Source organism: Oryctolagus cuniculus, chromosome 5 (genome assembly GCF_051225735.1).
Source record: "Oryctolagus cuniculus isolate XC-2025 breed Fujian yellow rabbit chromosome 5, ASM5122573v1, whole genome shotgun sequence".
NCBI lineage: Eukaryota > Metazoa > Chordata > Mammalia > Lagomorpha > Leporidae > Oryctolagus > Oryctolagus cuniculus.
In genome coordinates, this window is record NC_142871.1 from 60,190,721 (window position 1) to 60,217,349 (window position 26,629).

The window sequence follows — 26,629 nt, forward strand, 5'->3', positions numbered from 1 at the left end:
CCAGCCTCTAGAAGTAGGCGCTGCATGCCCAGTCCCATCTGAGCCCTCCGCTGCCGAACAACTGCTACCGCCTAACCCCCCCCACCCCAGCCTGAGAAACGGCCTGGGACTGAGCGGTCACTGCCGGGTCAGACAGAGGGAAGAGCACGGAACAGAAACAGCAGAGCCTGGGGGTGTCGGTGTCTCCACCAGCCCTCCCCAAAGTCGTTGGTGATGAACATGAACCAAAACAGATGCAAGCAGATGGGCAGGCAGCAAATGGTGATGAAAGGTGCTGTACTGCACACTAGATGGGACAAATGCAAATTTCTAGACCACATGGAAGAGAAAGCAACAGTGCAAGGCAGATTTGTGAGGTCACTCAGCATAAGATGTGGGGAGACGTACACAGAACCTGTCATCGGTTCTACGCTTTGTCAAAGGGCAGCCACAGCAGTTCCGCCACACTCCTGGGCAGGGCCCTTCTCGTCCCTGACTCCCAGGCCACCAGCCCTCCGCCAGTTTTCACTTTGGCTTTCCAGCTATTTCAAACTCAGGGAGCAAGGGCCCTGGATGAGCAACACAAGTACTCCAGTCTCTGGAAAAGACTGTGCTCCTCGCACAGGACCCTGTGCTCACCATGCGATCACCAACCAAAGCCATGTGGGCTACATCTCACAAAAGCAAGGCCTACATCAGCCCCTGTTACTGAGGTAAGCAAAGGACCTCAAAACACCCATCCACAGCCTACTCCTGATGGGGTAGCTCTGAATCCTGGGTTAGACTCACAATAGTTTCTCCAAGTCCCATATGAACTAGAAAATTAGCCTAGAAAAATGCCTTTTCTTTTAAAAATGTCTGTAAAAATAGTGTCATCTCCATAACTGAATGAAGTACTAGATCTCACTGAATCTAAGACACCAAATACAAAATGCAACTCTATATTATACAGGTACATGAAAAGGACTGTGAGGCCGGCGCCGCGGCTCACTAGGAAATCCTCCGCCTAGCGGCGCCGGCACACCGGGTTCTAGTTCCGGTTGGGGCGCCGGATTCTGTCCCGGTTGCCCCTCTTCCAGGCCAGCTCTCTGCTGTGGCCCGGGAGTGCAGTGGAGGATGGCCCAAGTGCTTGGGCCCTGCACCCCATGGGAGACCAGGAAAAGCACCTGGCTCCTGGCTCCTGCCATCGGATCAGCGCGGTGCGCCGGCCGCAGCGCGCCGGCCGCGGCGGCCATTGGAGGGTGAACCAACGGCAAAGGAAGACCTTTCTCTCTGTCTCTCTCTCTCACTGTCCACTCTGCCTGTCAAAAAAAAAAAAAAAAAAAAAAAAAGGACTGTGAGATAAACACTGTCAATGTTAAATGACCACTGATGGGAAGATATATCTTGATTGCAGAGATGGTAAGTACGGAAAAATGTGTCTGGAATCGATGAAATGCAGTACTAAGAAAAATATTCTTCAAATAACCAAATAACGTATTAAACATTAAGTATATTACTTTGACAAGTATTCATAATCAGTACTACTTTCTTAAAGCTATTTATAATTTTGTTTCAGTTCTCATTTGAAATGAAGAGCATCAGGTACTTATATGAGAGGTCTTCACAGAGCTCATGGAAACAGTGTTATGAAAATGCTATGCATGAGCTTCAAATTTTTGCACCAAAATAAATGACTCTTGTAATTCCACTTCCAAAGTTTTGAAGTAGCCTCGTCCTAATTATTAGAAGACACCTTTCATAAATGTTAAAATTGATGGATTCCTAATGTGAAAATCATCCTTTTCATTTCTAGAATCACAAAGTCCAAGAGATGAACTGAAAGCCCTGTGCTGTGTTCTGTTCTTGGAAATCAAAACGCACAAGAGTCATTAGCATTCTTTGACTCAGCCTAGATAAGGCAAAGTAAGTAAGTAATAAAATTGTCCATTTACTTTCCCCAACTTCCCTGGCACTATTTTGATGCCTGCTAATTTGTTCAGCAAATCAACTCCACTTCTAAGGATTTTGTCCCACCAGAACATTACCCAGCTTCTCAAAAACAAGTGACTTCTTTGCATGCTCTAAAGGGGTGAAGACCAGAAAACAGGACCTAGTCGGTCACATGCCAAACACTAGCCTCATACAGCTCCTGCTGTGGGAGACCCCTGGGCTACTTAGGGAAGAATCTGGGAGCAGCGGACATGTCAACACTTGCTGGCGTTTGCTATGAAGAGACCTAGAACTGTTGCTGCCCAAAGCAGGCTGACAACTGCGATGCTCGGCTCTGCCTGGCCCCTTCAAGCGGTGATCACCAAGGGCGCCAATAAAGGAGCCCTCTCCGCTCAGTGCTGGTCCCCTCTGCTCTGGTCCCTGGCGAGAACTCCACAAAGGAACTGCCAGTCTGGAGCAGAGAGCACTCCTACACCACTGCATTAGCCAGACGCTGGTCAGACACTTCCAAGGTGGGCTCCATCAGAGAACTGCTAGATGGCCGTCACAGAGGGCCTCAATGGATCCTGCATTTCAACCACTTCAAAATCCATCTCATTCCACTCTTCTGCATCTTCGTCTTCGTCCTCTTCTTCATAATCATTTATACTAGGGTTAGACAGCAAAGCTCTCTGGTCCTCGCTCTTTCTGTTTGCTTTGTGCTGGTGAGCAAGAGGCCAGGTGGCTAATTTATACATCACAGGAAACAAAATAGCAGTGAATACGGCTGACCCCAAACACGTATACAGAATGACGGGCAAATCAGGGTATTTTCCTTGAAGAATTCCAATTAACGCAGGAATAGCCATTTCTCCCAAGGTACCACCAACTACAAAGAAGGCTGCTGATTTCCCGTGGATGGTCGTGTACTGCTCGATCCAGGACACGCCACTGGGAAACGTGGTTGCCATCGATGCCCCATACACCGAGGTGGCAACCCAGAGGCAAACCGGGCTCTTGTCAAAAAGCACCAGGAAGAAAGACGACGCCAGGCTGCCAACGTTGCTCAACACAATCATGGTGCCGGGCTGTAAACATGTCGCAAAAAGGATGGCCAGGCCCCTGCAGGCTGCGAACGTGGCCCAGAAGATGGAGTTCAGCCCGGCCGCCTCGCTCTCTTCCATGCCCACATGGGTGGTGGCAAACGAGAACACGTAAGAGCCATAGGTGACCTCGGCGCCAACATAAAAAAAGAAGAACACAAAAAGGAGGCAGAGAAGGGCGCGGTGGTATTTCGCCCTTCGAAAGGTCTGAGCAGACATTTTTGCTTTGGGCCCTCTTGAGCTTTTCTTGAAAAACAGCACAAACAGAAAGGAAGACACTATGAAAACGTAAGTCCCGATGACAGCATAAGCCCACAGTAAATTCATGTCCTCAGGGGCTCCAAACACAGGTCCCGAGTCTGCCTCAGCTGACTGGTTGAGGGCGGGGTGGAGAGGGTCAGGCTCCGTGTGGTTCCCAGCAGGCTCTGTCGTACCCAGGGCCAATTTAGCGAGCAGGGGAGCCAAAAAGGCACCCAAGGCAAAACTGAAGTGTAAGGCCTGCATATGGGGGGCTCCTTTGTCTCCCCAGAGAGCCAAGATAAGCACATTACCACCTACCAATGAAAAACAGGGAAAATGATCTAAGTTAAACTCGGTAACTTAGGGAACAAATAATTCATTGCAGAAAAGGATTGAGTCTACTTTTTATGGCACAAGCATTCTTCATTATCAAGCATAGCAACAATGTCAATTCTGTGATTAAGGAATTCTAACCCCCCAGCACCATGGAACTCAGAATGTAACATCACATCCTCCCAAGTGGAAGCTACAGGATAGTAACCACTGCCTCCAGAGCCAGGCACTGTAGGAAAAGGCTACATAGTCTGTCCACACGTTGTGGGACTAATATTCACTACTGATTCATTTATAAAGATTTTAAATACCTATACATTTAAAAGGTAAAATTTTATCGTCAGATAGCAGCCAAATTACCAACCCTGCTGTCCTTGCAATCAGTCATAACTTCAGAGATATTTAAAAGCAAAACACACGTTCTGGAACCCGATACTGCAGCATTCTGGTGTGCCCAGTGCAGGAAACGAGACACCATTCGCCATCTGCACTCCACACTGTCTGGACGCCAACAAGGCGCAGGGCAAGAAGCTTCAAGTGTTCAAGTGTCCTTTGCATTCATAGGTATTTTTAGAGTAAACAAATTTCCACCCTGTAATTTCACAACCCAATTAAGTCGAAGGTAAAAAATCATTTTCCAATCCATGCTACAAAATGAAAGCAGGGAAGAGGAGGGCCAGAGGGCTGGATCTGGGAAGGGGCTGCCACATGTTGTTCAGGAGGTTTGCACAGACATGATGCATGGAGGGGGGACCTGCTGAGCGAGGGCAGGAAATTTTGAGAGTGCCAAAAAACAGGAAAGAAAGAAAATGAAAGTAGTGCACAACAGGGGGTTTCCCTTAGCTGGAAAAGCGCAGTGCATTTTATAATGGGTGGCAGCCTGTATGCTTTCTTTCAAAATAATGGTTCCAGACGTGGTTTAACCTATGAAACCATCAATCTCTTCTACCCCTCAATGATAACGTTTCATCCAGAAAAAAGCCTGTTCTCACGCAGTGTCATCACCCACTCTGCGCATTCTAAATCAGCATTTTTTTCTGGAACAAAATTAAGTTCACTTCATAGTTGGCTGCTCAAAATTAGGACCCCTGAGTAGCAATAACAGATGCTTGACAGGTGATTCTGACTGGGTGATGCCAACATAGTAGGTCTGTGTCATTTACGGGGGCACTGCAAGTGACAGTTTAATATTTACTCTACATTTCCATAGTAGAAAATTCCTACTCCCAGGGATGGCACTGTAGGGCTTACTGACCTGTATCCAAAATGCCAGCTGAAACACCAAAGACAGACATCATGACGATCAGTAATACAGCTGTCTTGCAAAACGGAACAAGGTAAAGACCTACTGTGGTAGCCAATGTCGACACCCCTGAGAAGAAAGGTGAGAGTCAGCCATTAAAAATAATATTCCTGCATTCACGGTCAGCATCATAAAAGCTTCCAACAATGTAAGGACAAGTCAAAAGGAGTAACAGTGAGATGAGAGCTGCAGATTCTACACAGGTTGATTCCATTTAAATCTTTGACAATTTATGAATTACAAAAAAGAAATCACTGTAACATGAACACTTGGCTAGCAACGCTAATAACTGAACTATAAATTATACAAGACAAGGTTTTCTAGCAAAAGACATGAAAACCAGGGACCAGTGTTGCGGCACAAGTGTTAAGCTGCCACTTGCGATGCCGGCATCCCATCACAGAGTCCTGGTTCAAGTCCCAGCTGCTCTGCTTCCGATTCAGCTCCCTGCTGATGCTCCTAGGAATGCATGGAAGATGGCCCAAGTCCTTGGGGCCCTGCCACCCATGTGTGAGCCCCTGATGGAGTCCACGACTCCTGGCTGTTAGACATCTGGGGAGTAAACCAGCAGATGGGAGATTTCTCAGTCGCCCTTTCTGTCACTCTGCCTTTCAAATAAATAAATCTTAAAAAAAAAAAAAAAAAAAAAAAAAAACAGAAAAACGTTATTTATTTAAATGTTTCATATTTAAGAACCCAAAGAAATGTTTAAGACATGAGGTATTACACTGAAAATGACAAATAAATGCAACTAGAAGACCAGTTTTTGGTAAACTTTAGTAATACATTACTTTGGAGTATAGGGAGGAATTTTTTTTTCCCGCATTAGGAAGTTTATTAGGTTCCTAATTTCCATGTCTAGAACTTGAACATGGATTTACATACATGGTTTCTTTTTTGTGGATCTTATATGCATGTAGGCTTCTGCCAGCTGGATCTTTGACTCTGCTTGTCAGTAGTTTGTAGTTAGCTCAACGTGAGTAAATGACAAACAAAGAATAACATACAAGCCATAGCAGCAAATCCCTCCCAATAGCATGTACCATTTTGTTCCCCGAAACCATTTCACTACTCTCTCTTGTAAAAAATAAGTTTCAGCACGAGGCATTTAATTGATCTGAGAAAGATAAAGATAACTCTATCATTTCAAAATTCAGCAATGAATGTCCAACTATGGCTGAAAGGTACACCCTGAGAATTAGATGATTTTAACAAACCCATTAAGGTTTATGAAGCCGTGTCAACCTAATGTTGGGAAGGGACACAAGATACAGGCACAAACATCCCTGATTATTTTGCTGTGCAATTCTCCTAGGATGCAGTGTTATAAATGTCCTCATTGTCTTCGATGCCCAAGGTGTCTGCAGAGCCAGGATCACTCACCACAATGCCCACAGAAGACAGACTGGTGATGAAGGCATGCCTAAAGACCCCTAAGGTAGCCCTGGACACTTCTCTGGCGGTCCTCACTGCACTGGTCCACATCAATGTCCCTTTGCTTCTGCCAGTATTTGGAAAACCTGTTGAAGATGATGGTGCTAGGCAGGGCCACCAGCGTCCGCAGGGCCACAGATGACGCACAGGCTGACATGAGCTTCCCGGCCAAGGTGACCAGGTGGTGTTTCCATAGCTGACGGTCATCATGCTAATGGTGTTAAGGTGTAAGATGTGTAGGCATCTTTCTCCACGGGGTAGATGAGCCCAGAGAAGATGGAGCTGCAAGGATCAGGTCTGCCACCGTGGCAGCAAGGAGGGCAGGGCAGCCAGCATGGATCGTGGGTCCACAAGCCCGGCTGGCTGGAACACAGCGCCTGTGGGCAGCGGGCCCGGAGGAAACGTTTTTTAAAATTTATTTGAAAGGGAGAGTTACAGAGAGAGGCAGAGGCAGAGGCAGAGGGAGAGGGAGGTCTTCCATCCACTGGTTCACTCCCCAATTAACTGCAATGGCCAGAGCTGCGGCGATCCGAAGCCAGGAGCTAGGAGCTTCCTCCAGGTTTCCCAAGAGGGTGCAGGGGCCCAAGGACTTGGGCCATCTTCCACTGCTTTCCCAGGCCACAGCAGAGAGGTGGATCGGAAGTTGAGCAGCCGGGACCTGAACCATTGCTCACATGGGATGCGGGCACTGCAGGTGGTGGCTTTACCCACTATGCTACAGCGCTAGCCCTAGGAAAATTTTTTTTAAATAGTCTTTTTTTTTTTTTTTTTTTGACAGGCAGAGTGGACAGTGAGAGAGAGAGAGAGAGAGAGAGAGAGAAAGGTCTTCCTTTGCCGTTGGTTCACCCTCCAATGGCCGCCACGGCCAGCATACCAAACTGATCCGATGGCAGGAGCCAGGTGCTTCTCCTGGTCTCCCATGGGGTGCACCTCCACTGCACTCCCTGGCCACAGCAGAGAGCTGGCCTGGAAGAGGGGCAACCGAGACAGAATCCAGCGCCCCGACCGGGACTAGAACCCGGTGTGCCGGTGCCGCAAGGCGGAGGATTAGCCTAGTGAGCCGTGGCGCCGGTCCTAAATAGTCTTTTTTGACCCACTATGGAAACAATAAGAATTATATATTTATTCAGCAACAATACATTGCTGTCCTTGCTTCTGAATGAATTCTACAACATTATCTACATTTTCATTAACCATGTCAGTTTATTCAATTGGGAGAATGCCAATAGCTTTGCCATCTCATATTTGCAGGATGAGTGACAGCAGTCTGGGCTTGTCATGGACATAAGGCAGTAGGGTCAAATACGTAGCCTGTATCAGTTCCCCCCTTCCTTCCTCCCTTCAGTCCTATCCAGTGTCTGCCCTGGGCAGGTGCCAGGAACTTATTCTGACTTCTCGTGGCCTTACAGCCTGATACATCGAGTTTTTTGCATGACAGCTGTGTGACCCAGGACTAGCGCTTCAATTACAGTGAACATCTGGAAGGTTCAGAATTGCTAACACACAGTAGGGCCAATCTAAGTTTGCAGTGTGCCCAGCACGGGTTGCCTATAGCTGCCAAGGTGAAAGCAGGCACCAAGGAAACCCAAGTTCCATCGAGGCCACCTAAACACTACCCATTTCAGATGTCAAATTCTGCAGTTTAGTATTTTTTCATATTTAAAGACAAACTGTGAAGTCACTGAAAATCACAGAGAAGTAATTCTCAAATTAGTGCTTACTTACCCAAAAGCAGAAAGTTATTCATAATGTCAAAAAGTATTCCACCAATCACAGAGCCACTCAAATATCCAAAGGCACGGCCCACAAAAATTAGAGAAAGACTGCTGATGTTTCGGTTCACATTTGTTGCCAGATCTTGAAAGGTGGGTCCTAGGATGGAGATACTCATTCCCTAAAATTGAAAAAGGCAAGAGGTTTTACTGACGGTAAAATAATGTCTACTAGGGCAGGCAGCGGCCCACATTGGAGCTCCTGCGTTCTACCCCCAGCTGCACCCCCAGCTCCAGCTTTGTGCTGATGCACGCCCAGGAGGCACCAGGGGACAGCTCAACCAGGTGGTCCCATCACTCAGAAGGGAGACCCGGACTGAGTTCCTAGCTCCCAGCTTCAGCCTGGCCCACCCAGCTGTTTTGGGCATTTAAGGAGCAGAAAAGTGGGTTGGAGCTCTGTCTCTCAAAAAAAAAAATTTTTTTTTAGATCGTTAAATAATATGTATCTATATAGTAGTTTTTTACTTTATACCAGAAGAGTAGGGTCAGGGGATAAAATATAATTAATGAAGGGCTTTATTTTAAAATCCAATATTCAGGGAAAATTCACAAGTAATTATCACTAAAGCTACAGATTCCTACTGCTTTTTTATTTCTCACAGGTCTCACTTTCAAAAACTCTTTTAGTACTCTGGCTTTTTGTTGCCATTCTGTTCGCTTTTAAGCAATATCATAAAAAATATTTTGTATGCCATGTGATTAAAATATAACAAGACTATTCTTGAAATAGCTCTATACAGTGTGAAACATACTACATGTATCAATGTTATAATTTTGATGTTGAAATTTTAACATCAAAATACAACTCTTCTTTTTGATGTTAAAACAACAATAATGGGGACTGTCCCATGAACTACCCATGGAAAACATGCAAGACATAAACAAACATTTCCTCAAAGACCTCAAGGTATGAGGACGGAAGCCTGTAGGGCTCTCGAGGAGGTGAGACACATGCTGGAGCCTCCACTGTCCCCAGAGGCGCAGAGTTTGGGCACAGCAGTTAAGACGCCCATGGCAGAATGCCTGCTGGGAGAGACAGCTCTGCTTCCAGTCCAGCTCCCTGACAGCAGCATTCTGGGAGGCAGCAGGAGATCCTGAGTCCCTGCCTCCCGTGTGGGAGGCCTGGATTCCATTCCTGCTCCTGGCTCCTGCCTGGCCTAACCATGAACCAACAAATGGAAGCTCTCTCTTACTCTGTCACTCTTTCAAATACATTTTCTTTAAAATCTTATATAAAAAAAAAAAAGTTCAGGGGCCAGCATTATAGCACAGCAGGTTAAACATCCTCTCTCCCTACGCCCTGTTTGTCACTCCAGCATCTCCTATCAGAGAGCTGGTGTGAGTTCCGTGTATGCTCCACTTTCTAACCAGCTCCCTGCTAATGCACCTGGAGAGGCAGTGGATGATGGCCCTGATACTTGGGCCCCTGAACCCATGTGGGAGACCGGGTTGGACTTAGGGGCTCCAAGCTTCAGCCTGGCCCAGCCATGGCCATTTGCAGCCACTTGGGGAGTGAACAGCAGATGGAAGATCTGTCTCTCCCTCTCTCCTTGTCCACTCTACCTTCCAAAAACACATAATTCTTTATTTTTAAAAGTTCATGGTAAAAGTATATTTTGAAAAACCTTTGCTTGCATTTCAAAAATATTCTTGCATTTCGAAAATAAGCATCTCTCAACTATATTTTCCGGGAGCTTTTGGAAGTCCCCTTGTATATATTTATAGAATAACTTGAACAATGAAACCTTAATCACACACCTAGTCTTAGCAAGAACTATGGTTACAGCTGGCTTTCAGAGGAAGTTCACTAGACACTTACAGAAAAAGGGTATCTAAGCAGTCCAGATTTCAAAAATAACGGACTCAAACTGTACTTCTCTGCTCTAAACGCATCGGTGTACTCTACCGGAACAGGAGCGGCCCAAAGACAAGGGGTGCGGAGGCCCAGAGCAGGCAGCGGGGACAGGGAGCGAGAGCAGCTGAGCCCAGGCTCTCATCAGAGCGGTTCACCCCTGCGAGGACTCAGCACAGCACCTGGCACCGGCCAGGCTCGCCAAGCCTCCAAACTCGTTTTTCTCTTTCTCAATCTGCCCCTAACAAAATACTCACAGAAGGAATGCGCCTGGGGTCCGCCAACGCTAAGTGACCCTCACTCTCCCAGCTCCCCAAACCCCAGCGTTAAGAGGGCGGCTCCCCAAAGAGGAAACAGGGCAGCCCAAGGGGTAGGCAAAAGCTTCCAGCCTCGCCATCTGCTCCAAGAAAACCATTGGGAATGTGAAGGCTGGTTTTAAAGGGGACTGTGGGCCGAGTGAGAGACATGTTCCTCCTCTACCACCCGTGCCATCCCCAGAGTCACTTTCGTCTCTGGGCCTATTTCCCGCTATGCAAAATTCAGCGGTTGACAGAATTTCGACAGGTGACGGAGAGGAGGAAATCCGAGAAAAACAGCGTTTCAGAGTCCTAATTGGGGAGTTAGCTGGGGAAGAGTGGTTGGTGCAGACCACAGAGCCTTAAACACCCTGGAATCCCTCAACCCCACCTCCCACAGAGGTACGAAGATTAGATAAAGCTGGGAAAATCAACTTTGCACTTGACCACAACCCTCCACGATTAGAGCTGTGCCCATTTTCCAGAAGACGAAACTGAGACCCGCGCTGATTAAAGAACGCGCCCAAGGTCAGGTCGGCGGCGGCAGAGGCCAGGCGCGCACGTCCTCGCGCCCCGGCCTGGGAGGATCCAGCCCCAGCGCTCACCAGCCCCAGGAAGGCGGCGTACAGGACCACGGTGGTGAACCAGCGCAGCACGCTCCCGGCCCGGCTGCCGCGGCGCCCGCACCCCGCCGCCGCCGCCGGCGGCTCCCGGTCGGCCGGGGCCGGGGCCGGGGCCTCGGCCTGGAGGAGCTGCTGCCCGGCAGCAGGGGCGCCGCGGAGCTCCAGTGCCCCGTCCAGCTTGGCGGCTCGGGGGCAGGGGTCTCGCGGCCGCCAGGCTTGTCCGCGGGGCCTGGGAGCTCCGAGCCCAGCCCACGGCCCGCCCCTCGAGGCGCGGCTGTCCCTCCTGGGGCCAGCTTGCCGGGGGCTGCCCTGAGTCCGGGCGGCAAAGTCTAACTTTAGAACCCGCGGCTGAGGAGGACAGCGAACGCGCGCCCGTCAGCTCACAGGGCGCGTGCGCGGCTCATGTAGCGGAACTAAAGAGCCGCCTGTAAACCGGAAGTTGGTGTTGTTGTCTAGGCGACCGGACGCCGTTCTCGGGCCTCCGGGTCACAATCCGCTGAGCTCACAGAGGCCGGGAGACGGGCGCCCCGTGGCGGAGCCAGCTGGACCTACAGCCCGGCGCTGGGCAACCGGGAGGTAAGGAGAGGCCACACCCGCTCAGGAGGAAATTGGGCCAGGAATAGCGAGGTGGGCCCGGGGCCCCTCCGCGGGTCTCGTGCGAGGAGGCCGAGGTCTGATCCCTAGGCAACTTGCTGAAATCCCTGCCCTTGCTTTTTGGAGACCTGTTCTGAATTGGTCCCTCGTTCTGTCTCCCGCGTATCATCTCAGGCCTCACAACCCTCTGGGTTTATCAGAAGGTCAAATCATAGAGGAGTAGCCGACAGGCCCAAGCTCAGTCAGCGAACTGATGGCAAATACTCCTGCCGTGAGCACGTGGAGCTCGGGGTCCATTTGCGGGACCCCCAGGAAAGCTTGCTGCTCCCCTTTGCTCTGTCCCTAGGCTGACCAGAGCCCCCAGAGCTTTTCTCTGCCGTCCACCTGAAATGCTCGTGTGCCCCTGACCCCTGTAGCCCCCATCCGCGGAGGCCCGCGGGCTGCCCAGCTTAGTTCATCGTTCCTGGCAACCCAGGTACAGTCCTATCCTCATCAAGTTTTTAGACCACTCTTATAAATTATTGCACAAAAAATTTTAATGATTGTGCTAAGTACAATGAAGGGAACGGTAGAGGCTATGACTTAAGAAAATGTTAGATTTGGGGGTTAGTGTAGGTCTCCTTGAGAAGAGTTTGGAGTGATTAAAACAAGAGGTACATAAAGCACAGCAGAAATGATATGGGAGAGAGAGGTTAAATCTCAGTTCTAAGGAGCTTCATGTGCCACACAGACGAGTTTGAACTTCAGGAACTCACTTCTATTGACATACTGATCTTCCATAAAAACCAAAGATACAGTGTAGGACTACCATGATTCACCATAATTCATCTTTACCACCTTAAGTGAGCCCTTCTTTTTCCTCAATGCACCTGAGCCCACTTCGGTGGTAAGGTATGCTGGCACCACCACCTGTTTCCTCATTTCTGTGAGGAATCAGATTTCCTGTCTTTTTATTTACATATATACTTTTATTTGTGTGTATCTCATAAATACAACATTAGGAACATAGTAATTCTTCCCACCATGCCCACCTTCCCACCCACTCCTCCCCTTCCTCCTCCCTTCTGTTTAGTCCAAGAAAGGAAAAAGAAACAGAAAGGAAAAAAAAAAAAAAAGAATGCAATTAAAAAACCTAAGAGAACTGTGCCCCAGCGGCCTACACAAGGGCTGTTCTAGGTTATTGCTTCTAGAAGGTGATTCCGCCCCCCCCCCTTCTCTTTTTCCTTCCTTCTTCCCCCTTCTTTATTTTAGAACATAACTGTCTTTAAAAAAGAACCAAGCCCGCATCTATTGTGGGCTCTTAGACATAACTATAACTATGAGACACAAGAATATCCTCCATTTAATACACTAAAAGGAAGTGATTCTTGGGAACACGTTTTACTATGAAGTCTCATGATACAACTTTTTGGGGACAGAGGTCCTGCATGGGAAGTTAATGCACAGTGACTCTTGTTTATTTAACAAATAACACTCTTATGGATGACATCAGTGATTTATTTATTTGAAAGTCAGAGAGAGAAGGAGAGGCAGAGAGAGAGAGAGAGAAAGAGCTCCCATCTGCTGATTCACTCCACAGATGGCCACAATACCCAGAGCTGCACTCATCCAAAGCCAGGAGCCAGGAACTTCTTCCTGGTCTCCTACACGGGTGCAGGGGCCCAAGGACTTGGGCCATCTTCTACTGCTTTCCCAGGCCATAGCAGAGAGCTGGATTGGAAGTGGAGCAGCTGGGACTCGAGCACATATGGGATGCTGGCACTGCAGGCAGCAGCTTTACCCACTATGCCACAGCGCTGGCCCCCCAAGACTCTTGACATGAGCTGCCTCGGCTATGAAAGCCCTATGGATCTACTAGCTTGACAAGGCCATAAGCGAAGTGGAAGTTCTCTCCTCCCTTCAGCGGGAGGTAAATCCTTCTTTGGTAGCCACTTCTTCCCACTGGGGTCTCACCCACAGGGGTCCTTTATGTAGGACATTTTTTTCCCAGAATGTCTTGGCTTTCCATGCCTGAAATGCTCCCCCTGGGCTTTCTAGCCAGACTAGAATGCCCTAAAGGCTGTAGATATCCTGTTTTGATGCCTCCTGTTTTCTCTCTCAAGTTATTGCCAAGTCCTAATGATTTCATTCAGTAGATATTTCTAAAATCTGACTCCTTTCAGTCAAAAGTCAAAATTACAGAAAATTTCTTTTTTTTTAAAAAGATTTTTATTTATTTGAGAGAGTTACAGACAAGGGAGAGAGAGAGAGAGAGAAAGGTCTTCCATTTGCTGATTCACTCCCCAGATGGCTGCAGCAGCTGGAGCTGGGCCAATCCGAAGCCAGGAGCCAGGAGCCAGGAGCCAGGAGCTTCTTCTGGGTCTCCCACACGGGTACAGGGGCCCAAGGATTTGGGCCATCTTCCACTGCTTTCCCAGCCCACCAGTAGAGTTGGATCTGAAGTAGAGCAGCCAGGATTCCAGCCGGCACCCATAATGGGATACCAGCATCACAGGCTGAGGCTTAGCCCACTATGCCACAGCACTGGCCCCAGCAAATTTCATTTAAAGCCCTAACTTCCTTCTCTTTTAACAACTGATAATCAGTTATTTCTATAAATTTTGAGTAAGATGCACCAAGGAGTTTTGTTTTATAGGAAGAAGGACCGAGGAAAGAGGCACCAGAAATAAAAATATATTAGTTCCTTAAAAGCTATGTTCCTTGCAGCCAGTGTGTGGCAAGTGGATTAAGCTACCTGTAACCCCATATGGGCTGCCAGTTTGAATCCCAGCTGCTCTAGCTCCCATCCAGCTCCCCACTAATGTGCCTGTGAAAGCAGCAGAAGATGGCCCAAGTGTGTGGGCCCCTGCTACCTACCTGGGAGACATGGATGCAGTTCCTGGCTTCAGCCTGACTTAGTCCTGGCTTTTGTGGCCATCTGGGGAGTGAACCAGCAGATGCAGATCAAAGATATCTCTCCTTCTGTTTCTTTCTCTCTTTCAAATAAATAACTAAACATTTTTTAAAAATTACCTCTGTATAAGGTTAAAACAGAGTTCCTTACCAGTCCTTCTGATTGGTTGCTATGTTCTGATTGGTGGTTGCTATGAGACTCTAAAACCATAAGGTCTGCTATGCTCCCCAGCGCGGCCCAAGCTGAGCACAATGCCTACATGTGGACGTCACTCAACCTCCTGATGCATAACTATGTGGATTAAAGGGTTAAAAATTGCCACGCGGTTGTTGCTGCTGTGGACAGGAGGGTGGCTGGAGCCAGATCACAATGGACCAAGAGCAAATGAGGGGGCTGAATTACCCACCGTGGTCAGGAGGTCAGATTGTGTCTGACAACCCTGAGCTGGATTCTCCTGAGGCCACTCACCCTGCCTTGTGTATGACCACCTTGTCTGTGCCTCTCTGCATCCCATGTCTTCCACTTAGGATACCAGTCATATCCAATTAGGGCCATCTCTGATGACTTCATTGTAGCGGAATTGCCTCATTAAAGACCCTATCTCCAAATCCAATCACATTCTGTAGTACAAAGAGTTAGAACTTCGATACAGGCATTTCGGGGGGAGATAAAATTCATATTCATAAATACAAGGACATATGCTAAGTGCTGTGCGGCATTATCTCATTTAACTCGTAACTCCAGAAAAGAAAAGGCCCAGAGAAGTAAGTAATGAGACTATGGGAGTATTGGGAGGTAGAGTCGGAAATCAAATCCAGGGGCCGGCGCTGGGGTGCAGCAGGATATGCCACTGCCTGTGATGCTGGCATCTCCTGTGGGCGCTGGTTCACCTCCTGGCTGCTGCACTTCCCATCCAGCTCCTGCTAACGTGCCTGGAAAAGTAGATGATGGCCCAGTGCTTGGAGCATGGACCCAGTTGGAGTCCTGAAAGAAGCTCCTGCTTCTGACTTCAGACTGGCCCAGCTCTGGCCTTTGAGGCCATCTGGGGAGTGACCCAGCAGATGGAAGCTCGCTCGCTCTCTCTCCCTCCCTCTGTAACTCTTCCTTTCAAATACATGAATGAATCTTTTTTTTTTTTTTTTTTTTTTTTTTTTTTTTTTGACAGGCAGCGTGGATAGTGTGAGAGAGAGAGACAGAGAGAAAGGTCTTCCTTTTGCCGTTGGTTCACCTTCCAATGGCCACTGCTGTCGGTGCGCTGCAGCCAGCGCATCGCGCGGATCTGAAGCCAGGAGCCAGGTGCTTCTCCTGGTCTCCCATGGGGTGCAGGGCCCAAGCACCTGGGCCATCCTCCACTGCACTCCCTGGCCACAGCAGAGAGCTGGCCTGGAAGAGGGGCAACCGGGACAGAATCCGGCATCCCGACCGGGACTAGAACCTGGTGTGCCGGCGCTGCAGGCGGAGGATTAGCCTAGTGAGCCACGGCGCTGGCCCAAATGAATGAATCTTTAAGAGAGAAACAGATGAAGCAAGGAAGGAAAGAAAGGAGGGACAGATGGAGGGAGGGAGGGAGGAAAACAGGAACCAAGGGAAAAAAAATCCAATCCAGGCAGAAATTCCAGAGCTGCCTTTGCACCACCCCGCCCAGGAGCTGCCTTCATGCAGTCTCCCAGAGTAAAATGGCTGCTGGGAGAGGAAACGGGAACATTTCACCCCCCAGACCATCATGAACTTTTCTTCTGGGCCACAGCAGAGGAACCACAGCCAGGCCTCAAGTGTGTCCTGAGGAACCGCAGCGTATTCCCCACCCTGCAGGCCCAGGGAGCCGTTAGCAGCAGCGGTGTGGTCACTCTCTGCCCCACCAAACCCGGGAAGACGAAGCAGTGGAAGGACAAACTGAGCCCCAGCCACGGCTGCCTTGTGGGAAGCACGGGGGACCCTTGGATGTCACACAGGCAGATGCTGGTGGCAGCTTGAAGTCCTCTTCTCTCCTCCCTGTGCCAAGGCTTTCCAGGAGAATCCAGAAAAGGCCTGGCTGGAGACAAAGATAGGAGAGGATCCCAGCCCCGAGTGGAGTACGCGACTATAAACTCAAGGCCACCGACAGCAGAGATGATAGCTGCCAGATAAGGACACCTGGTGTGCCTTTCAGTAAAGCTGCTTAGATGTGACAAGGGACAGTATGGTCCTTTCACTCCCCTTAACCTTCCCACCTTCAGAAATACCTTAGGACAGGCATTTGGAGAAGACCTCTGCATCCCACATCAGAGTACTTGTGGCTGATACTTGGCTCAGCTCCTGACTCCAGCTTCTGGCTAATTGAGACCACTGGAGGCAGCAGAGGGCTCCAGTGATTGGGTTCTTGCCACCAGCATGGGAGACTTGGATTGAGTTCCTGGTTTCCAGCTTCCTCTGGCCTCGCTGCAGCCGCTGCATGCACTTGTGGAGAGAACCAGTGGATGGGCTCATCTGCCACTCTGTCTCCCAAGTAAACCAAACTTTTAACAATACACAGTGGGAAGAAGTGGCCATCAAAGCAGGAAGTACTTTTCTCTAAAGGGAGGAGAGAACTTCCACTTTGCTTATGGCCTTGTCTAAATACTGACAGAGTAGGTGGACTCAAAGGGTTTCTATAGCCTAGGCAGCTCATGTCAAGAGCCTCTAGGTCACGTAGGTAGAAATGCTACCCCATTAGGATGGAGCTTTTCTTCCCCCCAGCCCTGTGTGGTAGGCTCTTGCTAAAAAGTCGGTTATGTGATGTGATTTCCAGTGATTGAAAGGATGAGTCAGGCCTCCAGTTCCAGGGCCTGACAGTCGGCACGCGCTCAGGCATCTCTCTGTGCCGGGCCCAGCCCTGCCCTGGCAACAGCAGACACAGGAACCTCTCTGTTGGTTATGAGCCTCTGCACTCAGTGCACTGGGAGTAGAGTGCAGAGGCGCCCACTCTCAAGAAGTTCTTTCTCAGCCATGGCACTGTTTGTGTGTGCAAAGACTATTGATTTTTGTGTGTTGATTTTCTATCCTGCAGCTTTACCAAACCCTCTTATGAGTTCCAATAGTCTCTTAGTGATCTTTTGGTTCCTCTCTGTATAGGATCATGTCATCTGCAAACGGGGATAATTTGGCCTTCTCTTTTCCAATTTGTATCCCTTTTATTTCTTTTTCTTGCCTAATGGCTCTGGCTAAAGCTTCCAGAACTATATTGAACAGCAGTGCTGAAAATGAGATATATCTTGATTGCAGAGATGGTTAGTATGGAAAAAGCATATCTTAGAATCACTGAAATGTAGTACTAAAAAATGCATTCTTCAGAATATTACTCAAATAACATATTAAGCATTAAATATGTTAAATTGATAAGTATTTATAATCAGTAGTATATTTCTAAATATACCATTTTTGTTTCACGTCTCATTTGAAATGAAGAACAGGCTGGCACTTATATGAGGGGTCTTCAAAGAGTTCATTGGGAGTGACTATTATGAAAAAGCTATTCAAGCTTGAAACATCTTTATGCCAAAATAATTTTTAATTCCATTTCCACAAATTTTGAAGTAGCCTCATTTTAATTACTAGGAGACAATCATACTGATGGATTTCCAAATTGAAAATAATTTTTCATTCAGAAATTATACAAATCAGAGGATGAAGTAAATGATGCCTTCGCCATAACTAAATACAGACACAGAGGCAAAATCATGGTTTGCAGCTGGGTCTCAAGTCCTGTGCTGTATTCATAATCAGTACTACTTTCTTAAAGCTATTTATAATTTTGTTTCAGTTCTCATTTGAAATGAAGAGCATCAGGTACTTATATGAGAGGTCTTCACAGAGCTCATGGAAACAGTGTTATGAAAATGCTATGCATGAGCTTCAAATTTTTGCACCAAAATAAATGACTCTTGTAATTCCACTTCCAAAGTTTTGAAGTAGCCTCGTCCTAATTATTAGAAGACACCTTTCATAAATGTTAAAATTGATGGATTCCTTCCTTGCTTAGTGTATACTAAGTTGATCTTCTGTATATGAAGGTAATTGAAAATGAAATTCTATGAAGGGCGGGATGGGAGAGGGAGTGGGAGAGGGGAGGGCCGCGGGAGGGGGGGAGGTTGGGGGGAAGCCACAATACAAAAGTTGCACTTTGTAAATTCACATTTATTAAATAAAAAAAAAGATATAGACTGGCTGAATGGATTAAAATTGTTAAATCAAAAAAAAACTGATGGATTCCTAATGTGAAAATCATCCTTTTCATTTCTAGAATCACAAAGTCCAAGAGATGAACTGAAAGCCCTGTGCTGTGTTCTGTTCTTGGAAATCAAAACGCACAAGAGTCATTAGCATTCTTTGACTCAGCCTAGATAAGGCAAAGTAAGTAAGTAATAAAACTGTCCATTTACTTTCCCCAACTTCCCTGGCACTATTTTGATGCCTGCTAATTTGTTCAGCAAATCAACTCCACTTCTAAGGATTTTGTCCCACCAGAACATTACCCAGCTTCTCAAAAACAAGTGACTTCTTTGCATGCTCTAAAGGGGTGAAGACCAGAAAACAGGACCTAGTCAGTTACATGCCAAACACTAGCCTCATACAGCTCCTGCTGTGGGAGACCCCTGGGCTACTTAGGGAAGAATCTGGGAGCAGCGGACATGTCAACACTTGCTGGCGTTTGCTATGAAGAGACCTAGAGCGGTTGCTGCCCAAAGCAGGCTGACAACTGCGATGCTCGGCTCTGCCTGGCCCCTTCAAGCGGTGATCACCAAGGGCGCCAATAAAGGAGCCCTCTCCGCTCAGTGCTGGTCCCCTCTGCTCTGGTCCCTGGCGAGAACTCCACAAAGGAACTGCCAGTCTGGAGCAGAGAGCACTCCTACACCACTGCATTAGCCAGACGCTGGTCAGACACTTCCAAGGTGGGCTCCATCAGAGAACTGCTAGATGGCCGTCACAGAGGGCCTCAATGGATCCTGCATTTCAACCACTTCAAAATCCATCTCATTCCACTCTTCTGCATCTTCGTCTTCGTCCTCTTCTTCATAGTCCAGCCAGAAGTAAAGAATAAGCTTTCTGGTCCTCGCTCTTTCTGTTTGCTTTCCTCTCATGAGTTAGAGGCCAGGTGGCTAATTTATACATCACAGGGAATAAAATAGCAGTGAATACGGCTGACCCCAAACACATATACAGAATGACGGGCAAATCAGGGTATTTTCCTTGAAGAATTCCAACTACTGCAGGAATAGCCATTTCTCCCAAGGTACCACCAACTACAAAGAAGGCTGCTGATTTCCCGTGGATGGTCGTGTACTGCTCGATCCAGGACACGCCACTGGGAAACGTGGTTGCCATCGATGCCCCATACACCGAGGTGGCAACCCAGAGGCAAACCGGGCTCTTGTCAAAAAGCACCAGGAAGAAAGACGACGCCAGGCTGCCAATGTTGCTCAACACAATCATGGTGCCGGGCTGTAAACATGTCGCAAAAAGGATGGCCAGCCCCCTGCAGGCTGCGAACGTGGCCCAGAAGATGGAGTTCAGCCCGGCCGCCTCGCTCTCTTCCATGCCCACATGGGTGGTGGCAAACGAGAACACGTAAGAGCCATAGGTGACCTCGGCGCCAACATAAAAAAAGAAGAACACAAAAAGGAGGCAGAGAAGGGCGCGGTGGTATTTCGCCCTTCGAAAGGTCTGAGCAGACATTTTTGCTTTGGGCCCTCTTGAGCTTTTCTTGAAAAACAGCACAAACAGAAAGGAAGACACTATGAAAACGTAAGTCCCGATGACAGCATAAGCCCACAGTAAATTCATGTCCTCAGGGGCTCCAAACACAGGTCCCGAGTCTGCCTCAGCTGACTGGTTGAGGGCGGGGTGGAGAGGGTCAGGCTCCGTGTGGTTCCCAGCAGGCTCTGTCGTACCCAGGGCCAATTTAGCGAGCAGGGGAGCCAAAAAGGCACCCAAGGCAAAACTGAAGTGTAAGGCCTGCAAATGGGGGGCTCCTTTGTCTCCCCAGAGAGCCAAGATAAGCACATTACCACCTACCAATGAAAAACAGGGAAAATGATCTAAGTTAAACTCGGTAACTTAGGGAACACATAATTCATTGCAGAAAAGGATTGAGTCTATGTCTCACGGCACAAACCCTACAGTGTTCTGTTATCAAACATGGCAACAGAATGGTTGGCTGCTTGCTTTCTTACCTCTTTCCTTCCTTCCTTCTTTCCTTCCTTTTTTTCTCTCCTTCAATGGCAGAATTTGAGAGAGACAGAGAGAGAGAGACACAGAGAGAGAGAGAGAGAGAGAGATCTCCTCTATCTGCTGATTCACTCTCCGAATGGCTGCAACAGCCAGGCAGGACTGGGCCAAGCCATAGCCAGGAGCCAGGAGCTTCATCCAGGTCTACCATAAAGGTGGCAAAGACGCAGGTTTTGTGCCATCTTCTGCTGCTTTCCCCAGCACATCAGCAAGGAGCCAGATTCAAGCCAGGACTTGAACCCGCACTCTTATAGGATGCTGGAGTTCAGGCAGCGGCTTAACCCACTATGCAACAACACTGGCCCCCAAAGTGACTTCTATGATTCCAGAATTCTTAGCCACCACCTCCAGGGAATTCAGCGCCATAACGTCACATGCTCCCAGGTGGAACCTGCGGGGCAATTTAAACTGCCGCCTCTCGGACTACAGTTCTATCACAGACTGAGGCAGGGATCCTCACATAGTTACTCATTCGTATTTCAAGTAGACGTGTTCATTTTAAGTATTTACTTGAAGAGCAGAGAGAAAGAATGACAATAGAGAAAGGGAGAGGTCCCATCTGCTGGCCTCTCACCACATGCCTGCAATAACAATAAAGCTTAGGAGGGAACCAGAAGACTCAGTCCACGTCCCTCATTCGAGTGGCAGGAACCCAGTTAGCCCAGGCATCACCTGTGCCTCCCAGGGTCTGCATCAACAGAAGATGCAAGCAGGAGCCAGAGCTGGGTTCAAATGCAGGCCCCCAGGCATGGGACACAGGCTTCCCAACTGCTAAACCAAAAATTATATACTTAACAGGCAAAAATGTCCCAGCAGATAGTGGCCTCATTGTCAAAGCTCCTGCATGTGCCGTCAGTACCCACCTAAGGAATATTATGTATTTGTGTAAACAGTAGATGCAGAACACGCATTTAGAATACTCCAGCTTTCTGTGTGTCCTCTACAGAACACAAGACACTATTCACCATCTGCACTTAACTCCGCCTGATCAGCTACAAGATGTAGGCCAAGACTATCGAGCTTTGAAGGGTGTTTTTCATTAAAAGATAATTTCAGACACCCACCTAATTGTTCCCTGTATTTTCACAAGCAAACTTAGCTTGAAGTAGAAAATGTTTTCTGGATCTATGAAGTAAAATTAAATCAGGGGAGGGTGGATAGAAAGCTGGATTTAGGGGCAAACCAAAGTCACATACTTTCTTTAATACATTTTCACAATGATAAAATGGAGAGGACCTCTGGAAGGAGGGAAGGAACTTTTGAGAGAAAAGAACAGAAGAGAGAAGGAAGGTAGTGCACAGCAGGGGTTTCCCTTAGCTGGAAAAACGCAGTGCATTTTATAATGGTGGCAGCCTGTATGCTTTCTCACCAAAATAATGGTTCCAGACGTGGTTTAACCTATGAAACCATCAATCTCTTCTACTCTGCAATGATAAAGTTTCATCCTGTTCACCTGCAGTGTCATTACCCACACACAGAGGACCGTGCCCTGTTTGCAGGTTGTAAATCAACATTCTTTCCTAAAACAAAATTCCTTAAGTTCGCTTCATGGTTGGCTGCTCAAAACTAGGGCCCCTAATTAGCAAGAAGAAAAGCTGCCCGAAGGGTGATTCTGACTGGGTGGCACCATCCCAGTAGATCTCTGTCACTCTGGGAAGCAAGGCAAGTGACAGTTTAATACAGTAGAAAGTTCCTACTCCCAGGGATGGTACTGTAGGGCTTACTGACCTGTATCCAAAATGCCAAAGGAAACACCAAAGACAGACATCACGATGATCAGTAATACAGCTGTCTTGCAAAACGGAACAAGGTAAAGACCTACTGTGGTAACCAGCGTTGACACCCCTGAGAAGAAAGGTGAGAGTCAGCCATTGAAGACAATATTCCTTTGTTTTTTTAATTTTTAATTTTTTAATTTTTATTTTTTGACAGGCAGAGTTAGACAGTGAAAGAGAGAGAGAGAGAGAGAGAGAGAAAGGTCCTCCTTTTTCTGCCGGTTCACCCCCCAAGTGGCCACCACGGCTGGCGCACTGCGCCAATCCGAAGCCAGGAGCCAGGTACTTCCTCCTAGTCTCCCATGCGGGCACAAGGCCCAAGGACCTGTGGTCACAGTCGGCATCATAAAAACTTCCAACAAGGACAAGTTAAAATGAGTAAGAGAGGAGATGAGACCTGCAGCGTCTATATGTGGTGATTCCATTTAAATCTCTGACAATCTTTATGGCCTATAAAATAGAAATCACTGTAATAGGAACATATTTCTAGCATTGCTAATAATTGAGCTATAAATTATACAAGGCAAAGTTTTATAGCCAAATCATTATTTATTTAAATGTTTCATATGTGAGAGCCTAAAGATATATTTTTTTAGATTTCAGGTAAAATATCAAAAGTAAGATGAAATTCGTAAACTTTCATAGATATATTACTTTGGGGATTACAGAAATACAAAAAAATTTATTCTTTCAATCTATGTTGGAAATAAGAGGGATTGTTGTATTCATTCACTAACAATAAACTATTCTCTTTACTTCCAAATGAATTCTATCCCATTAACCTACATTTTCGTTAAGCCTGTCAATTTACTCAGTAGAGAGAATGCTAGTAGCTTTGCCATCTCCCATTTGCAGGAAGAGGAGGGCAGTCTGAAGTCACCACTGTGTGAGTTCCTCCACCCCTCCCTCACTATCCAGTGGCCACCTGGGCAGGTTCACGGAGCTTATTCTGACCTCTGCCTGACACCCTGTTAAGCAGAGCTTTTTTTGCATAACCAGTGGGTGACCCTGGAGTAGCGCTTCAATTACAGTGCTAAGGATTTAGCACATCCTGCGGCTTATCTTCATTTCCAGAGGGCCCAACACAGCTTCTCTGTAATTGCCAGGGCAAGAACAGGCACCAGGGAAACACAAATTCCCACCCAAACACTACCCATTTCAGTGGCCTAGAGATAGTAGTTTTCATCTTTAAAGACAAACTGAATTCACTGAAAATCACAAAGAAGTGAAAATTAGCGTTTACTTACCCAAAAGTAAAAAATGATTTACACTATCAAAAAGTAATCCACCAATCACAGAGCCACTCAAATATCCGAAGGCACGGCCCACAAAAATTTGAGAAAGACTGCTGATGTTTCGGTTCACATTTGTTGCCAGATCTTGAAACGTGGGTCCCAGTATAGCGACATTCATTCCCTAAAATTTAAAAAACAAAGGCTTTACAACATTAAGATAACTCTATGTGGTAGATTTTTCCACTCAAAAAAGGGTGGGATTACCATGTAATATAGGAAATTAGTTTAATTCCCACCATCAGGGAACATTCACAGTATCAATAATAGCATTACTAGAGATACCTACTTCTGTTGTTTTGCTATTTTTTATAACACTCAATTTTTAAAAAGTTCATTAATTCTTTAAGTAATAAGGGGGAAATTTCATTTTCCTTCTGGACAATACCTTAAAAGACAGTTCCACATTAAGTGTTAATAAAATATAACACTGAAACATGCCACAATGGTTGACACTGTTTGGGACACACACACACCCTGTTGGAGTTCTTGAGTTCCATTTACCAGCTCTGCTTCCGATTCCAGCTTTCTGCTAATGCACACTCTGGGACAGCAGTGACATCTCATATCCTGGGAGCCCCAGATTGCATTCCCATCTCCTGGTTTTGGCCTGTTCTGGCCCCGGTCTGTTGTGGACATATGGGTAGTGAATTAGCAGATGCAATATCTATCTGTCTGTCTGTCTATGATTCTCTGCCTTTCAAATAAAAGCCAGTAAACAATTTTTAAATAGCTTTGTAGATTTTGAAATATGCCACATGTACAAATGATGTGTGAATTTAATGTTTAAAATTCAAAGTACTAAAACATCAAAATATTGTTCTCATTTCTTATATTAAACAGCAATGCATTTCTGGACTCACATGGAGTCCTTCCTGTGAACTACCCCTATAAAACATGCAAAGTATTAATAATTGAAATGTTTCTAAATCTGTACTTTCCTTCAAAGAAAACCTCCAAGCCATCAGGAAGGTAGCCTCTAGTGCTATTATATTATATTATAGTACAGGGTCACACCTACAGTGACTTTAACAGTAAGTAAAGTGATTTAACTTTACTCAAAGCCCATACAGAGTGTTAAGTTATTATGTTAGCCTAGACCCGCCTGCATTCATAGCAAACTGTAATCTACTGGGCAGGCACTGTGGTGCAGCGGCTGAAGCTGCTGCCTACAGTGCCGGCATCCCATATGGGCGCCGGTTCAAATCCCGGCTGCTCCACTTCCAATCCAGCTCTCTGCTATGGCCTGGGAAAGCAGTGGAAGATAGCGCAAGTCCTTGGGCCCCTGCACCCGCATGGGAGACCCAGAAGAAGCTACTGGCTCCTGGCTTTGGATCGAGACTGTTCTGGGTATCATGGTCATCTGGGGAGTCAATCAGCAGATGGAAGCTCTTTCTCTCTTTCTCTCTCTCTTCCTTTAATTGGTATACAGAGGCATCTAAGAGAAATTAATCAAAGACCACCTTTGTGGTTCCTTACAGAAGACAAACTTAAAAATTCTTAGTCCTTTTCATATGTCAGTCAAAAAGCTTCAGTCATCTTGGGTGGGAAATCTTGTTTTACTGGCTAGAAAAATAATTTGGATCCAGGTATTCTTCAAAAAATTTGTGAGTTTTATTTTACTTGGCACGTGTCTAAAATTTTAAAATCTGTAAGGTATGTGCTTATTTCTATCTGTAGGTATGTATATATGAGATGATATTTATAGATGACATTTTTCTATTGCCAATTTCAAACTTCATTTTTTAAAAACATTATTTATTGTATTTTTCTGAAAGGCAGAATTACAGGGAGAGAGAGAGAGAGAATTTTCCATCTGCTAGTTCACTACCCAAATGGCCACAATAGCTGGAGCTGAAGCTAAGAACCCAGAGCTGCTTCTACTTTTTCAAAAAGGAAACAAAGATTCCAGAATTGAAGGGTAACTTATTTCTGATTGTTTATAATAATCACTCTAAAAAAAGATTTATATATTTATTTGAAAAGCAACATGACAGAAGAAAAGAGAGAGAAAAATGGCGGGGGAGGGGGTGTGTGCGTGTGAGAGAGAGAGAAATCTTCCACTGGTTGGTTCACTCCCCAAATGCCTACTACAGCCTGCCCACAGCCAGGTGCAGGGACCCAAGCACTTGGGCCATCTTCAGCCGCTTTCCCAGGCACATTAACAGGGAGAGGGATCAGAAGTGGAGCAGCCGGGTCTCAACTGGAGCCAATATGGGATGCTGGCATCACAGGTGGAGGCTTAACCAGCTATGCCACAGCACCAGGCCCAGTTGGTTTTCAGAATCATAAATGCTTGTATAAATGAAGTATTCTCTTTCAAAAAAAAAAAAAAAAACCTAACCAGATGCTTTTCAGGTTCATGTGACTTGGTGATCTTTGGTTAAATAAAGAATATTGATCTAATTAAAACAGGCATTCTTCAGTCTTCAGCATCAAATATCATACAATTGCATGGCTCTTCCTACCTACATTTACTGATAAACAAAGCTTTATGTTATCTCTATATTAAAAGTTTTTGTCAGCAAGAAAAATAACATGATGGCTAGCTGTTAGATGTTTCATCTTTAGAAACAATTCAATCATAATTGTTAAAAATAAGTGAGTTTGCCAGCGCCGCAGCTCACTTGGCTAATCCTCTGCCTGCGGCACCGGCACCCCAGGTTCTAGTCCTGGTTGAGGTGCCAGATTCTGTCCCGGTTGCTCCTCTTCCAGTCCAGCTCTGCTGTGGCCCCGGGAAGGCAGCGGAGGATGGCCAGGTCCTTGGGCCCTGCACCCGCATGGGAGACCAGGAGGAAGCACCTGGCTCCTGGCTTTGGATCGGTGCAGTGTGCTGGCCATACTGGCCTTTTGCGGGGTGAACCAACAGGAGGAAGACCTTTCTCTTTGTCTCTCTCTCTCACTGTCTCACTCTGTCAAAAAAAAAAAAAAAAAAAAAAAAGTGAGTTAAGGGCCGGCACTGTGGCGTAGTAGGCTGAGCCTCCGC

The 26,629-nt window shown here is 46.8% G+C and overlaps 2 protein-coding genes and 1 long non-coding RNA gene across 7 annotated transcripts in view; 1 reads left to right on the forward strand and 2 right to left on the reverse strand.

The window, feature by feature from the left end:
- The window catches only part of SLC60A2 (solute carrier family 60 member 2), a 62,507-nt gene extending 51,550 nt beyond the window's left edge, over positions 1–10,957 (reverse strand). For 4 of the 5 annotated variants that reach the window (XM_089333794.1, XM_089333793.1, XM_089333796.1 and 1 more), the window contains exons 1-3: positions 10,829–10,957; positions 8,029–8,197; positions 4,822–4,938 (exon numbers count right to left, since the gene is read on the reverse strand). In XM_089333794.1, coding sequence (XP_089189920.1) covers positions 4,822–4,938; positions 8,029–8,194 — 283 coding nt within the window. In that variant the 5' untranslated portion in view covers positions 8,195–8,197; positions 10,829–10,957. Of the gene's footprint in view, positions 1–1,526; positions 3,548–4,821; positions 4,939–8,028; positions 8,198–10,828 lie in introns of those variants that run through there. The other variant, XM_089333792.1, reaches the window with a different exon arrangement.
- Positions 10,958–11,284: 327 nt separating this feature from the next.
- LOC103349863 (uncharacterized) lies at positions 11,285–22,419 on the forward strand. Its single transcript, XR_011388584.2, has 2 exons — positions 11,285–11,422; positions 18,592–22,419. It is a non-coding gene; the product is annotated as an uncharacterized LOC103349863 (long non-coding RNA).
- On the reverse strand, positions 18,465–24,269 carry LOC100351165 (sodium-dependent glucose transporter 1C). Its single transcript, XM_089333797.1, has 4 exons — positions 24,120–24,269; positions 23,599–23,767; positions 22,305–22,421; positions 18,465–20,359 (listed from the first exon to the last, which is right to left on the reverse strand). Exons 1-4 carry the CDS (start codon positions 24,141–24,143, stop codon positions 19,362–19,364), a joined length of 1,308 nt encoding a protein of 435 aa, XP_089189923.1. The 5' UTR covers positions 24,144–24,269; the 3' UTR covers positions 18,465–19,361.
- Between the last annotated feature and the right edge of the window lie 2,360 nt (positions 24,270–26,629).